Below are 16,693 nucleotides of genomic sequence, written 5' to 3'. Positions count from 1 at the left end.
CATCAAAGAAGGAAGCGCCGGTCAACTTCCTCACTCCTCCTGGAGAGACTAGATCTACTCTAAGGCCGGCAGACGTTCTTGTCTACAGTTGGAGCGGGGGGAAGCATGCTTGTGTTGATCTTACAGGGGTGTCTCCGTTGGTGGGGTTTGGTAATGGAGAGTTCAAGGTTGGGCATGCAGCGGATAGAGCGGCAGAGGCCAATGTGGGCAAACATGATCAAGCTTGCAAGGACAACCACCACAGCTTCATCCCGTTCGCTTTCGACACGTTTGGTTTCCTTGCAGCTGATGCGGTGGAGTTCCTCAGGAGGGTTCAGAAATTCGCGAATAAGAATGTGGCGACAGCAGGGTCCGCTGAGTATGTATTTCGTAGGTTAGGTTTTGCAATTCAGAAAGGATTAGCGGCGCAACTTGTTGCCCGCTTGTCATCATCACATGTGTAATATTTTTATATTAGTTTCTTATATATAGATCATTACAAAGATGTAAAGTAGGCGAATAACTAGTTTGATCCAATTTAACATATTTTATAAAACTTAAAAGAAAAAGAAAAAGAAAAAGAAAAAGAAAAAGGAAAAAAAAAACCCTGAAAATGAGAGAGAGAACATAAAACCCTTCATAAGCTCTACAAATAAAGTTAATCGTTACCGAACCAAAACCCCAACATAAATCCTCGTCCTGCCTCTTCAAAAGAGTTTTTTTTCCCATATAGAGAAAAAAGAACAAAACCCAAAAAAAAAAAAAAAAAAAAAACAACACAATGGAGAGCGCCCTAGCGAGCGCCGCAGCGATCACAGACCAGAGGCAGAAGATCGAGCAGTACAAGCTCATCCTCTCCTCCGTCCTCGCCTCGTCTTCGACCGACATCAGCCAGGCCAAACGCTTCATCGATCACAGTAATCATCTCTCTCGCCGTTTCTAGGGTTAGGGTTTTCTTCAACATCGTTGCTTAGGCTTTCGATTTCTGTGGTTTTAGTGGTCTCGGATGATGTTCCTCTTGTCGTGTCGAGGCAATTGGTTCAGATGTTCGCTCAGGAGATTGGGAAATTGGAGGCCGACTTGCAGAAGGAGATTGCTCATTACGCTTTGGCTCAGATCCAACCTAGGGTTGTCTCTTTTGAGGAGCAGGTGAAATTTGTATTTACTCTATATTGTTAGTTGGTTTTAATACTTAGTTAGGAGCATGATTGTATGCTTGAGTCTCTATTACTCCTTGCTTATTTCTGGTCGATTAGATTGTTGCTGAGTTTAGCCTTTGCGGGGCCATTGCAATCACTAGCTAGAATCTACCAGTGGAAGCCCCTTATAAACTTCTGAGAATTTGGATTCTCTCCAATAAGAAAAGGATTGAGCATACTGTTGTAAATATTTCGTTCAACTCTCTCGAAGAAAGAGGTCCAGTTGGAGAACATGTAAATAGCAGTTTGAATGTGAGTTAGTATTTTGAAAGTAGGAAAAGATAGAGACTTAAAATACCAAATGCAAAATTGTATGAGGGATTGAGCATGTTTATCATTAGCTTTGAAAGACAAAGACAATAAATTGATAAGGTGGACATCTTGTTTTGCTGATCACACTAATATCTTTTGCTCTAAATCTTGGCTCATGATAATGTTTTTCACAATGACATTATACTAGAACTAAGAGTAGAATATTCGCTCAAAGTTATGAACACAATAGATTTCTCTATGTAGTTGGAGTTTGTCCCCCCCCGCCCCCTTTTCTTATTGATACCCCTCAGGCCTACAGTTTTTTATGGAACTCTGGATATACTTCTTGTATGTCACCATTTGAAGACGAACATAGTACGAATCCAGAGTCCAATCGATTCACAAGTGTTTTAGAAATGCCATATTTTGTTCTATTTGTTTTCCGATCAGTGTATCTCAAGGTGATAAAATATACACTGCACCTATGTTACCCAGGTACTTCATTATTGAAGCCGTACCCGTACCGGACACGTACCCGGTACTTTCCCGTATCCAAACTTCATGGACACTTCTTGAATATATTCATGCATTATTACAACATGTACTCAATCAGACGATATATGTGTTAATTTAAAACACTTGTCAAAGACTTCCTAGACGTAGAGCTTACACTTCACATCTGTCTTTTGAAACTAATGGGATATGGGTCGGGTTCGTTTCAGTCCATACCCAAGTTCAAAACTATATAGAGTCCATACCCAAGTTCAAAACTATATAGTTAATGGGTCGTTTAGATGTTTAGTAAAAAAATGAGTAGTTTACAATTCACGATAATCAATATGATAAAATAAACTAAAAAATGTGATCGAAATTTTAATTCTAATGACACATGAAGTGGAAAAAATTTATCTCATGTACATTATTAATTTAATATATATATGTAGTCATGTCCCCGTACCCAATATTTTACAGTTTTGCCGTGTCCACTACTCGCACCCGCACCCGTACCAGTACCCGTGCCTGTTTCCATGCAACTTAGCACTGCACTCATCATAGTAGTCAAAATTCCTAGACTATTGGGAAAGTTTCAATGATGGCTTTATAGCTGATGACTATACATGCATAATCACAAACTTGGATGTTGGGAATAATTTAGCAAGGTGAGGAGTTTGGGATCCAGAAAAGATTTGAACAGTCTATGGTTGTTCTACAAAAATTTAGAGCATGCATAGTAATAAGATACTTCACATAATACGTACTATAAAATAAAATGGCAACATTATGTAGTAATACCACACTGTTTATAGCATCCACTCATAAGGGGGATGTTGTTTTGGTTCTCAGTGGTTTCAATTTTTTTTGCCTTGTAAACATTAGTTGAAATATAATAATAAATTGTGTTTTTGCAAGTTGTATGCAATTAATGTGAGATGTAATAGGTGAATATTTAGTCAACCAAATACATGATTCATAAGTTTATCCAGTTGAATTCATGATTTTTTACATAGTAGAAAGGTAGAATTATAATAAGCCATTTTGAGTGTAACAAAGGTCTTCCTATGAGGAGGGAGCAATACAACCACTGTAGTATCCCAAAACCGTGTAATGGTTTCGTAGTTTCATTTTGTTTTGATGAATATAAAACCCTTTGACCATGCATGTTCCGGTTTTTGCCGTATAACTCCAGAATCTTCCATATCCTTTCAGAATTCCGACATTCTCAAAGTTGCTGCACAATTCCCAACATCAAATTTGTGACTGCGCATTACTGTCATTAGCTACAGTCATTCATTTGCGTTTTTTTGGTCAATACAACACATAATACGTTCATATTGTTTTGATTGAACAAAAAATTTCTTTGGCTATGCATGTTCGCATTTTTTTCCATACAACTCCAGAACGTTCCATATCTTTGTAGAATTCTGATCTCAACCTTGATGCAGTATTCATTTTGTGACTGCACATTATCATCATTAGCACGAATCCTTCATTGGCATTTTTGTGGTCAGTTTCAAGAATCTTGTTATTCTTATCCATTTTCCTTTCTATTGCCTTAATGTTTGCCATTGTTACTAGCATTATTGCATGTGCAAATGCACGTGCGTCAGACATTAAATCTTAATTATACTAAATTTTATGTAAAATGGGTGACTTTAATAAGTATTGCTGACTTTTGAAGATATTTTTATGATATGAAATTTCATTTGATATGCGATATTTTATTTACCTTATTTGAAGCTGTCTATGATTTATATTTCACTTTAATGTGATGACGTAATTTTTGTAGATAATGTCATTAAGATCGAGCCTTTTTTCATATTTTATCTTCAGATTATTATAGTTAATATTTTTTAAAGTATTTAGAACTTTTGATAATATTTACATTGGAACATATTGACTTCTAATCGTTGTTTCTATTATATTTATTTATATCCATTTTTTGGAAAAGAACTTTACCATTTCATATTTATATCTCTTATAATATACAATGTACTGGGTATTTAATTAGTGGGCTCTAGACTCCTGACTCCTAATTGGTTTGATTATACTCATAGGTTTATCGGCTTATGTCTTAAGTGCTCCTAGGTTTTCTCATTAAAAAGATATGAAATAACTTTGCTTTCATATAGATATAGGGTTCATTTGTCTTTTACTTTTAATAAATGTTATCAGGGTCATTCTTCTTATATTTCCATCAGTAAGCTGACACACTATTTACCCTTTTCAGTATGTACTTAAATAAACACACTTCAAATTAGCCATACTAATTGTTATTCTCCCTCCAAAGTTTTTTCATAACACCTGCACTGCAAATTTGCCAATCTTTACAATATATAAAAATGTCCTTTCTGCCTTGGCTACTTGGTCATGCTCTACACCATTTTTTACCGATCTTCGTAATTTATCGCTTCTTCTGCAACTACTTCGTGGAATAATAATAATAATAATGATAATAATAGTTATTATAATATTATCCTCCACTCAAAATTGAAAACATTTTATCTGCTTTGAATAAATGCAGGTTTTGATCATTCGAGAGAAGCTTGCTGAGTTGTATGAATCTGAGCAGCAATGGTCTAAAGCAGCTCAGATGCTAAGTGGGATTGACCTGGACTCAGGGATAAGGTAGAGATTGCTTCTTTAGTTGTCTTGCACATGAAATCTCAAAGAAACCTCATTTGAGATCTTTATATTCTGAACTGTCTGTTTTTAGGATGCTTGACGAGACATATAAACTGTCCAAGTGTGTCCAAATTGCTCGTCTCTATCTCGAGGTCTGTGAAACTGTTTCAAATGTTCTTTTTAATCTTTTTGCTGAATAGAAGGTGTCATGCCAACACTAACTGCTTGTTTCATTCCCAAGGATGATGACGCTGTCAATGCAGAGGCTTTTATCAACAAAGCTTCCTTTTTGGTTAGCAATAGTCATCATGAAGTTCTTAATTTACAGTACAAGGTGAAGGCATAATTCTGGAGCAATAACAATTCTTTAAATAGAAACCAGCGTCTATAATTTGCAGCTTTTGAACTTTCTCATCTTGATATTTCTTGGCAGGTTTGCTATGCAAGGATATTAGATCTAAAGCGGAAATTTCTGGAAGCTGCACTTCGTTATTATGATATTTCTCAGATTGAGAAACGCCAAATTGGAGATGAGTAAGCATATTCATGTTGACACCTATATCCAATTGCAGTTAGTTCAACAGGTTTTTTTTGTGGGGTGGGGGAGGGGGTGGGGGGGTGGTGGGGAGGGGGGGGGGATCTCCTTAACATTTATGCCTAGTATGGTATGCCTGAATTGGCTGGAATAGAATGCTCATTACCACTTCCCATTTAGGAGTACCAAACAGTGCTCCTAAGCAGTGAACACTACATGTTTTGGAAGTGAGAAACTCCGTTCCCTAGGAATGCTTATTTCCAATGTGGGAATGAGCATTCCCAGTGAGTTGTTTAGGAATGGGGGATTCCCGTTAAGTGAGAATGAAACCAAATAAAATAAATTTCAAATATGCCCCAATTCCTGCATCATTCCCTAATGACTAATATCACTCAAACGTGAGAATGATAATGAGCGTTCCATTCTCACATTTACTTCATCCCATTCTCACTTGAATCGAGTCCCACATGCCAAACAAGGTGTTATTACTTTCTTAGTGGTGTTCCTGGGACTGAACTTGAGCAATTCTTTAACTGAACAAACTTCCGGGAAGGTTTAGCTAACTGATACGAGCTGTCAACTTCGGTAGACACCCATAGGTTCGCAGGTGTATGAACTGATACATCCATAGAGTTTCTACTCTACTTTCAGCAAATTGCATGTGCTTGTCATGGTTTATCACATGGGTTTTCTGCTAGATATTCAATATTTGGGTAATATGTTTAGTTTAACGATTTATCATGTTAATACTTAATAATATTAGGGAGATTGATGAGGAGGCATTGGAGCAAGCTCTAAGTGCTGCTGTAACCTGCACGATATTGGCTGCAGCAGGTCCCCAGCGGTCACGTGTTTTAGCTACTCTATACAAGGTAGTCATTGAACTAAACCAATCTTCATATACCAATATTAATGCCTTTGCTTTAATTAATGCTTTCAATATAATCATAAGCCGATATTTAAAATTTGTAAGTTTTTTGCTTGATTGGCTTGTTTCCTTTTCTATTGACTAAGGTTAGCAAAATTTAATGTAGCTGAATGTTTTGTATTTATGCATATGACACTTCTGCTTATTAGGAATTACATGATTCTTAACTGGTGCTAAGTCATTGTAATATGTTTAATTTCAATGCGAGTGCCCATCAAAGATGTAAGTTAAGGTGTATCTATGGAGTTGTACTTTTGTTTAGATTGCTTGTAACATTTTTCCTTCTCCATAATAATGTTGAGAGCTTTTTCCTGGTAGTTTTCAAAGTACTCAGCAAACAACTGAATTCTTTGAAGCGGACTACTTCTGAAGTTCCATCAAGCAAGATTTTAAGTATCCGATATCGGGAAAATATCGGAAGTCCAAAATCCATATCGAATTGCGAATATCAGGGAAATATCGAAGATGTGTAGGAAATATCGGAGTGCCATATCAAATGAGGTACATATATAAAATAATGTTCTAAAATGTAATCCAAGCATACTTAATGAAATCTAAGCATATAAAACAAAAATAATATATGTTTAGCATCACAAACCAATTGTAAAAGGGTGTTTGCGATATTAGTCCCTTAATCTTAAGTATTTTGATATTAGTCTCTCGAATCTTCATATTTTGATATTAGTCATCCAAAATACCATAATGTGTTGATAGTAGTCCCTGCAGTTAGTTGGTGTTACAGCTTTGGAGGAATATTTTGTTTTCTCTTAACTCCACCCATTAGTGGACATTTATGTCCTCACCTACAAACCCAAACCCACAATTTCTGAACCCTAACCCATTAAGAGCCCCCCCCACTCCATACCCGTTTAATGAAACCCAAAACCAATTACCTTCTTCCCCCTAACAATAAAGCAACCCCTTTCTCAAGAGCAGAGTGGGAACTGTAAGAGAGGGAATGACGCTTGGGTGGGTGAATTAAACTGGTGAGGGCATTTTGGTAATTAGCCAACCATGGTTAGGGTAAACGCAACCATGGGTTAGGTTTTTTAATAGTAATTCTAGCACAAGAATTAATATCAACACATCATGGTAATCTGAGGGACGAATGTTAAAATGTGAAGATTCAAGGGACTACAATCAAAATATTTAGGGGACAAATATCGAAAAAACCCATTCGAAAAACTTGTTTAGGGAAGAGACCCTACTAGAATTTGCTAAATGAGTATATATTTTTGGCTAAAAAGCATAAAAAAATTATAAAACTATATCGTTTTATGATAAGCCACATAAAAAGATATATACGGCAACATATTGGCTGATGTTGGTCACGTTGGGGATATATCGCCCAAAAATATCCGAAAAGCGGTAAAGGATATTGAGATCATATCGTTTTGTAGCAAGTTTTATAAAAGGCTGTAACAACTGATGTAGAAAACAATGCCATCAAGGCTGCAGTAGTTATCCACCATTTTTACCAAAATCTTTTGAGAGAAAATCTCAATGAGTTGTATTTTTGTTTAGATTTCTCGCGACCTTTCACTTGCTGGTAGGAAATCTATTTCTTTCTTCGTGATGTTTTTGGATATTTTACTTAGTAATTTCAAACAAATATTTGAGATTGAATCCAAATGCTCCATTAATCAGAAAGTATTGGTTTGTTATACTGGTCCCTTTGTGAGGGTTATTTTTCCCCTTTATTTGGTGTAGCTTTTGCTATTTCTCTCTAGTTTCTTTCACCTTGATATCGTAAAACATGTATTTATGTCCTTAACAGGAACATTTACACCAGCTGCTCTAGTGATTTTGTTACAATTCTAATATCAACAATGCATATCTAAAGGAAGAGGACAGAGAACTGATGATGTGAATCTTGTTCAATAACCTATGTTACCGGGGCATTTCTATCATGAAGTCATACCCATACCCGACATGCGGCGTACGCGTACTTGACACTTCATGGACACTCCTTAATCATATGCATACATTTTTATTTAGATTTCAGATGTGCGCTCAATTATACGCTACATGTTTGAATTTAAAACATGTCATACAATTGGACATATATACTACACTTCACACTCCTTAAACATATGCCTATATTTTATTTCAGATTTTAGGGTTCTCATTGCTGCATCTTTTTGTAATAGATGCATGATAGATTCTTTATGTTGCTTGCATATTTGCATCATTTTTTTAATAAATGCCTGATTAGCTTCACTTCTCAAGCTTATGATAAAATCGAAGTTTGCATGGCAAGCACTAGTATTCTCACAGTTGCAGCTCTTTCTAATAGATGCCTGATGAAGTCAGTTCTCAAACTTTGAGTTACTTTATTCCCTTTTGCTTTATCCCTTTTATGTCTTGTTTGTGTGCATGTGTATGTATCTGAGCTGTGGTGACGTGTACGTTCTTAGAACTGTTGAGCTCGTGAGAGTTCTGCAGTAAATTATATTGATAAACCTTTAATTTATAGACTTGTATGTTTTTCTCAAAGAATAATTCATTATTTGAACTGAACTTATTGATGTTTTATTATCAGGATGAGAGATGCTCAAAGTTGAAAATTTACCCCATTCTACAGAAGGTATTCACCCTCCTCTTCCCTTTTATGCACATGTGAGTTTTAGATTAGCCTTCTGAACTTCCACTTTATGCTTTCTGACCTAAATATGCTGTCATAGACATTCATCTCCTGATCATTGTGGAATTACTTTAAAAGCCAAACTAACTTGAAATTGGCAAAAATGAGACTACCATGGTTATACTTGCATGCTATGAAGCACCGACTCTTGCAAACTGCCCCCGAGTCCGTGTCCGACGCTTGTCGGAGATGGACACGCGTTCGACACGCGTTCGACACGCGTCAGACACGTCATCAACGGCGCCGACACGGTCAACGCCGACGACTCGCGGCGGACACGCCATCGACACGCTCATTTCGCTCCCGACACGGCTGAGAGGTAAGGAAAAAAGAAAAACAGTAAACCCGAAACCCGAAACCCAAACCCAAACCCAAACCCAAACCCTAACCCTAGTTTTAACTTACCCGATCGGCTCTTCAGCTCTCTCTTCGATCGCGACTGAGAAGCAAACGCCGCCATCTCTCTCGATCGTCCTCGTCGTCCTCGAGCGTCCTCGTCGGCTACCAGCTTCGATCGTCCTCGCAGCTGCAAGCCTCGATCGTCCTCGTCGTCCTCTCAACAACCCAAACCCTAACGGTTAGTCTCTCTCCTCTCTCTCGATCTCTTTCAGTCTCTCTCCGATCTCTCTCTCAGTCGTCCTCTCCAATCTCTCTTTTTTTTTCGATCTCCGATCCCTCTCTCTGTCTCTTTTTATCTCTCCCTTTCTCTTTCTTCGATGTAATCTCCCTTTCTCTCTCTCCAATGTAACTTACAGTAGTCAATTTCACTGTTTGTTTTTATCTCTCTGATTAATTAAAGTCACTGTTAAATTGCAGTAGTTAAGTACAGTAGTTAATTTCACCGTTAATTATAGTCACTGTTAAATTATAGTTAATGTTAATGTTAATTGTTATTTTACAGTCAAAGTTAATGTTAATTGCTATGTAATTTACCTAATCATGAACTTGGAGAAACGGAATAATTGCTATTTTAGTTTATAGATAATTAATTACAGTCAATATACAGTTAATTTATAGTTAATTAATTACAGTCAATGAACTTGGAGAATTGGAATAATTGCTATTTTAATTTACCTAGTTAATGTTAATTTCTAGTCAATGTTAATTTTTTAATTTATTTTATTGCTATTGTATTTTACAGAAATGGAACAAGATGAGAGTTCTAGTGGCAGTGGAGTACAAGATGATAAATGTTCGCTTTGAAAATATGTTACCAAATTGGAGAAAAGGGGGGAATGGCAGGAGGAAATTGGAGATGAAGATGTAATTATTACAGAGAGGATTTTACCGGTTCAGACTCAAGAGTTAAAAATCACCTCTTGAGGAGAAGCGGGACCGGAATTAAGATGTGTTCCAAGTCAACACCCAAAAATCTAAGGGAGTTTCAAAGGATGTTGGATCAAGCGGAAGCGAGGTTGAGGGCTTCTAGGCCTAAGATGCCAGTTTTGTCTATATCTTCGACTGCAAGTACGATCGGTGTAGGTGCAAGTGTAAACATGCCGATTAGTGCAGGTGAATCTAAGAGGAGGAGGGGGCCTAATACCGTGAAACAAGCATTCAATATGGGAGCAATGGAGGAATTGGATGCATTGATTGGTAAGATGTTCTACACCGAGGGATTATCCTTCAACTTGACAAGGAATCCATATTATGCCAAGGCTTTTGCATATGCCGCAAGCAATCTAATCTTTGGCTACAAGCCTCCCGGTTACAATTCTATGAGGACCACTATCTTATAACGTGAGAAAACTCACGTAGAGAGATTGATGGAGCCCATCAGGGGCACATGACAACAGAAGGGGATCTCCATTTGTAGTGATGGGTGGGCGGATGCACAGAGGAGGCCCATCATCAATTTTATGACGGTATGTGAGGGTAAGCCAATGTTCTTGAATGCCGTGAATTCCGATGGTGAAATCAAGAATAAGTATTTTATCCAAGCACAACTAGAAAAATGTATCACAGAGGTGGGATAAAAAAATATCATCCAAATCATAACCGATAATGCTTCGACATGCAAGGTCGCGGAAGGGCTTGTGGAGGGCACCTGACCTCACATATTTTGGACTCCTTGTGTAGTCCATACACTCAATCTTGCTATCAAGAATATTTGTGCGGTTAAGAACACGGAAGCAAATGCCGTAGCTTATGCACAATTACATTGGATTACAGAGATCTCCGATGATGCATTATTTATGAAGAATTTTATCATGAATCACTCTATGCGGCTTTCCAGGTTTAATGATTATTCCAAGATGAAGCTCCTATTGATTACCGACATAAGATTTGCCTCGTGGATTATTATGTTGAAGAGGTTTAAGATCGTCAAGAGAGGCCTCTAAGACATGGTCCTTAATGATCGATGGAGCTTGTATAGAGAAGATGATGTGGGGAAAGCTCAATTTGTGAAAGAGAAAGTCCTCGATGATTTGTGGTGGGACAAGATAGATTTTATTCTTTACTTCACTGGCCCAATCTATGAAATGATAAGGGTCACCGACACCGATACACCATGTCTTTATTTAGTGTATGATATGTGGGATACAATGATTGAGAATGTGAAGCAAGCTATTTATAGGCATGAGGGTAAAAGGGATAACGAGGAATCTCCTTTTTATGAGGTGGTTCACAAGATCTTGGTGGATCGATGGAACAATAGCAACACCTCGCTTCAGTGCTTGGCACACTCTTTAGTTCCAAAGTAATATTTTACATTTCACTCTTTAATGTGAATATTTCTATTACTTAATACTTTGTGGGCTAATTCATGTTATTAACGAACATAGGTACTATCATTCCACATGGCTCAATGAGAACGTCAATCGGCAAGCTCCAAATTAAGATCTTGAGATCTCTACGGAAAGAGCAAAGTGTTTAAGAAGATACTATCCAAACCCCGATGAACGACGGGCGGTGAACTTGGAATATGCTAAGTTTGTGGGCGTTTTGGAGGCTTTTAGTGATCCGGATTCTCTTTCCGATAGAGCACATATGGATCCTAAGTCATTGTGGCTTCTTTATGGTGCAAGTACTCCAAATTTGCAATCATTGGCCGTAAAGATTCTAGGCCAACCTTGTTTTTCTTCTTGTTGTGAACGAAATTGGAGTACGTATGGTTTCATTCACTCTTTAAAGAGGAACAAGCTAACCCCGGCACGTGCGGAGGATCTTGTTTATGTTCACACCAATCTTCGCTTACTTTCTCGAAGTTCGGAAAAATATATGGAAGGGGAATCAAGAATGTGAGATGTTGGTGGAGATGCCTTTGACTCATTTCAAGGTGCCGGTATTTTAGATGTTGCCGCCCTTTCTCTTGACGAGCCCACGATGGAGGCCGTTGTGTTTGAGGAGGATGAAGGAGTTGAAACCATAGAATGATCTTTTGATGTTTTAACTTGAGAACTTTATTTTTAAGATACACTTTTGGTTGTAATTTTTGCAATGTTAGTAACTTAGTATTTTGTAGTCATGGAACTAGTTGCAACTTGAACTTTATTCTCTTGTATTTTGATATGCTCAAGATGAAAGTAATAAAAATTAAAATTTGGTATTATCTTCAAATCAGTTACATAACTTACGTTTGTCATTGATTATACAAGCCAATGTTACATAATAATATAACAAAAAAAATTAATCTATTTTTCTATATATTAATCTTCTCTTTCTTGACTTCTTTAATATTATTGTCTTCAATTCTCTAAGAGATCATTGTCATTCCGACATCTTAATTCACACCTGCAACACACACTTTTCTTTAGTTTCTTATTTATAATCACCATTTTACAAAAAAAAAATATAAAAATGTAATAGGAATTTAATTCAATATTGATCTATATATAATAATAATATTTAAAAAATCTAGCCGTGTCGCCGTGTCCTATTTTTTTGGGTTTTGTCGTGTCCGTGTCGCCGTGTCCGTGTCCGTGCTTCATAGCTTGCATGTCTCACCAGAAGATTACTTAAATCTGCAATCGGCAATCTGGGATCCATGTTTCTAATTGTGAAACACTGGCAATTTGGAATTTTGGTATTAGCATTCTAGATCTTTGACAACTTTTTATTTCCTTGTATTAATATGGGTCTTTCCATTAATTGGTAGCGAGGTTCTGTAATTTCTCTGTTATTAGTGAACTGGGGGGTGGGTGGTGGGGTGGGGGGGGGGGGTGGGAGAGACATACAAAAAGACCCCCCGTCAAAACTTCCTTTTTTTGATAGAAGAGGAGAATAGTGGCAAAGAACAAGACATGCAACTTAGATTTTCTCTGTTATTAGTGAACTGGGGGGTGGGGCGGTGGGTGGGGTGGGGTGGGAGCAAGACATACAATAAGAACGCCCCACGTCAAACTTCCTTTTTTTGATAGAAGAGGGAATAGTGGCAAAGAACAAGACATGCAACTTAGATTTTATTATTACAATAATGGAGACACATACATACAAGAATTAAGTAACCCCTTCAATATACTATAAAATTCATTCCATTCATTAACTGTATTTGATTCCAACTAAAATGTCCAATGAAGCATCCAAAATGTACCATATTCCTTAAATAGTAATGTTCTACATAGCCATTTTTGCCCACAACATTCCTCGTAACCATTGTACAGAGGTTACTAAATAATATAGTTCTTAGACTTTGATCGCTTCCTTAATATGCCCTTTTCTCATTATTGGTTGGTTTCACTCTTTCTGACCTTGTGCATGATGGACATACATAGACCTATTGAAGCTAGTAGATATCTGCTTCTATTATGACTTTCATCCTCGTTTTTGTTAGAAGTCTTCAAATCTTAGTGGCTCTGTCTTGAAAGAGTGGAGGCTTGGAGTTGCTTTTTGTCTAGAATTGAGCATAATTTGTGTCCCTAAAGCACATGTTGTTTCTTTTCAGATTTTTAACTCAACTTTCCTGTTTAAAACTTGCTGAAGTTTATGCTTTAATTATAAACAATCTACTCAGCAACAAAAATGCTTAGACAAGACATTTGAAAAAAAAAATCCATGTGCAATTTTATTCTTTTGGCTTTCTGCACAGAAAATGTGTTTAGATTACAAATCAAGAAGGATAATTTTACAGAAAACTCTATTTACCACTTTTATGGAAGTTGTTTTGAAGTCTACTATTTCCCTTTTTCTGAAATAAGGCCTTGTTGATGAATTATTTTAGGTGTACTTGGAAAGAATCTTGAGAAAGCCAGAAATTGATGCATTTGCTGAAGAACTGAAAGCTCACCAGGTGTGTATTTTCTGCTGCAATTTTTTGTTATGTGCTATTTTTATACTGACAAGTTATGTTTTCCAACAGAAAGCTCTTTTACCAGATAATTTCACTGTCCTGGATCGTGCAATGATCGAGCATAATCTTTTGAGTGCAAGCAAACTTTATACAAATATAAGGTTGGTTATAAAAATAAAAATATCTATTTTGCTAGTGGTCCCTCGTAGCTTTATTTATCTTAGTTTGGGAACTTCTGCTTGAGCAGCTTTGAAGAACTAGGCGCTTTACTAGGTATTGCTCCTCAAAAGGTACCTTCTCGACTCATTTTTATCTTCCTTCTAAATATGGAATACTTATGTATATTGATGCTACATAAATGGTCTAAACTTTAGCTTCGGGAGGATATGCTAAGTCTCACTTGCAAGATTCAATGTTTTTCTGGACAAGCATTTCGCGGATATTATTTTCAAGGCTGGGCTTTTTTGTGATTTCTTTTTACACTACATGCCAATAGCTTATCATTTTCTTATCCCTCTGTTCTAATATTGAGAATTAGGATGGTACAGTTCCTGCTCCCTAGAAAAGTAGGAAGTTATTTATCCTAGAATGTTGCCATTTGGTAATGTAAAATTATCAAGCTCATCTCTACATCAGCGACTTCTCTGTGTTGGGAATGAGGGCACAGTGTATTTTTTGATAATGCTGTGTTAACTGTAAAGTTTAGTACAAAGACAATATATACTTACATAGTTTCCTTTTATACTTCATACATACAATTTTCCAGTCTTTGCTCAGCTGCCTATTTTGTCTTTTAAGTTCTATTGCCTCTCTTGATGACATACCTGACTGTTATGGGTTACTGTTTTTGTTAGGCTGAAAAGATAGCTTCACGGATGATATATGAGGATAGAATGAGGGGATCTATTGATCAGGTGAAGTTCTATACTCTTGGATCTTTTTTGGTCTCCTTTGAACATGAGAGCGACTTCCCTGGATTACTTTTGACATTAATTCGCATTGAATATTTTACCCTTAGTTAAAGGGAAGATAGTACTTCAATGTAAGAATCAGAAAACTCATATGCAGTTACTTGACATTGGCAGAAGATAGTACTTTAATGTAAGAAACAGAAAACTCATATGCAGTTACTTGACATTGACAAAGTACAATAATCTTCATACTGTAGATGAATTGAATAGCACGCTAGAGCAGCTTGAGTAAAAGATTACTTACTGTGTTTGAAAACATCAATATACAATCCACTGCTCATTACAACTCTCTCTCTCTCTCTCTCTCTCTCTTGGGAATATAGGCAAAATGGATCTGGATTATTAGCAGCTCCACTGCTAGGCAGAATATTCAAACTAATTTTTTTGCTTGTTCCCATCTCCAAAGATTCTTCAACCAAAATAAAATTGGGTATATTGCTTTTATAATGATCACCTTCGATCTTTACATTTTCTTAAATGCATCCAAATTGAAGGTCTGATGATATCTATCTGCATACGCGCGCTCACACATCTTTACACATATCTAGACACGTACACACAGAGAGGTATTGTGAGTCTGCCAGTGCATTTTTCTTCCCATAACAAGTGCAATATGCTTGCTTTGTTAGGGATCATGAGTTTTAAAAGTTTCAGTGTAGCATGGTTGTATTTGAATGAATATGTGTTATACTATATATATATATTATATTATATATATATATATATATATATATATATATATATATATATTATATAGAGAAGAGAGAGAGAGAGAGAGAGAGAGAGAGGAGAGGAGAAGAGAGAGAGGAGAGAAGAGAGGAGAGAGAGAGATGGGTATGCTATTGGAACCAAACATAAAAAGTTGTGCTTGGTAGTGAGGTATCACATTCCCCTCCACTCAGTCAAATAGTTGCATATTCCCCATGCACTCCTCAACCCATGTGATGTGGTCCCCCATTTGAATGAGTGGAGAGTAGGGGTGTTAACGGAGCGCGATACGGCTCGGGTTATGGCACTTACCATATCCATATCCGCTTATCCATCTCGGATACGGATACGAATACGGATATACGTCGGTAAGAAAAATTCATATCCATATCTGCCAAAATCGGATACGGTTACGGATATAGATGCAGATATATAAACGGATATGCTTGTTGATACAAAAATGATATGAGAAAACTAGATAGTATTTAGAAAAATATAGTCATGTGATACAAAAAGAGTTCGTTAATGTGTTCATTATGATTGAAAAGCTAAGATTAGACATCTTGATCATCAAAATTAACCACAAATCCATAATCTAAGAATTGAAACTATCGTAAGAGTATTACCAATATGTATTCGGATATTTTCGGATACGGATACAGATATTTCACAACAAAATCATATCCGCAACCATATCCTATCGGTAATAGATTTGAGTAACCATATTCGTATCCTAACGGATATGGTTACGGATATTTCCTCGGATACGGATACGGTTTGGCACCCCTAGTGGAGAGGGATGTGCCATCTCACTACCAAGCACAAAATTTGTGCTTGGTACCAAGCATACCCATTTTTCTCATATGAGGAATATGGGTATGTTTGGTACCAAGCACATATTTTGTGCTTGGTAGTGAGGTGACACAATCACCTCCACTCATTCAAATGGGGGACCACATTCACATGAGTTGAGGTGTGCATGGGGATATGTAACTATTTGAATGAGTGGAGGAGATTATGCCACCTCACTACCAAGCATAACTTTTTGTGCTTGGTACCAAGCATACTCATTTTTCTCATATATATATATATATATATATATATATATATATACCTATACATAT

At 36.8% G+C, this 16,693-nt stretch overlaps 2 protein-coding genes across 2 annotated transcripts in view; both read left to right on the top strand.

The window, feature by feature from the left end:
• Nucleotides 647–16,693, top strand: part of LOC109819588 (COP9 signalosome complex subunit 4) — a 17,449-nt gene continuing 1,402 nt past the window's right edge. Inside the window, exons 1-12 of the mRNA XM_020385354.1 lie at nt 647–896; nt 977–1,128; nt 4,453–4,556; nt 4,645–4,705; nt 4,795–4,887; nt 4,987–5,087; nt 5,852–5,960; nt 8,559–8,603; nt 13,822–13,890; nt 13,960–14,051; nt 14,138–14,180; nt 14,745–14,804. Of these exons, the coding sequence (XP_020240943.1) occupies nt 761–896; nt 977–1,128; nt 4,453–4,556; nt 4,645–4,705; nt 4,795–4,887; nt 4,987–5,087; nt 5,852–5,960; nt 8,559–8,603; nt 13,822–13,890; nt 13,960–14,051; nt 14,138–14,180; nt 14,745–14,804 (1,065 nt within the window). The 5' untranslated portion in view covers nt 647–760. The remainder of the gene's footprint in view (nt 897–976; nt 1,129–4,452; nt 4,557–4,644; nt 4,706–4,794; nt 4,888–4,986; nt 5,088–5,851; nt 5,961–8,558; nt 8,604–13,821; nt 13,891–13,959; nt 14,052–14,137; nt 14,181–14,744; nt 14,805–16,693) is intronic.
• LOC109819589 lies at nt 9,808–12,186 on the top strand. Its single transcript, XM_020385356.1, has 2 exons — nt 9,808–11,361; nt 11,447–12,186. Exons 1-2 carry the CDS (start codon nt 11,006–11,008, stop codon nt 11,499–11,501), a joined length of 411 nt encoding a protein of 136 aa, XP_020240945.1. The 5' UTR covers nt 9,808–11,005; the 3' UTR covers nt 11,502–12,186.

This window comes from Asparagus officinalis, chromosome 8 (genome assembly GCF_001876935.1).
Source record: "Asparagus officinalis chromosome 8, Aspof.V1, whole genome shotgun sequence".
NCBI lineage: Eukaryota > Viridiplantae > Streptophyta > Magnoliopsida > Asparagales > Asparagaceae > Asparagus > Asparagus officinalis.
Note: the sequence above shows the minus strand (reverse complement) of the source record. Positions and strands in the feature narration are given on the sequence as shown.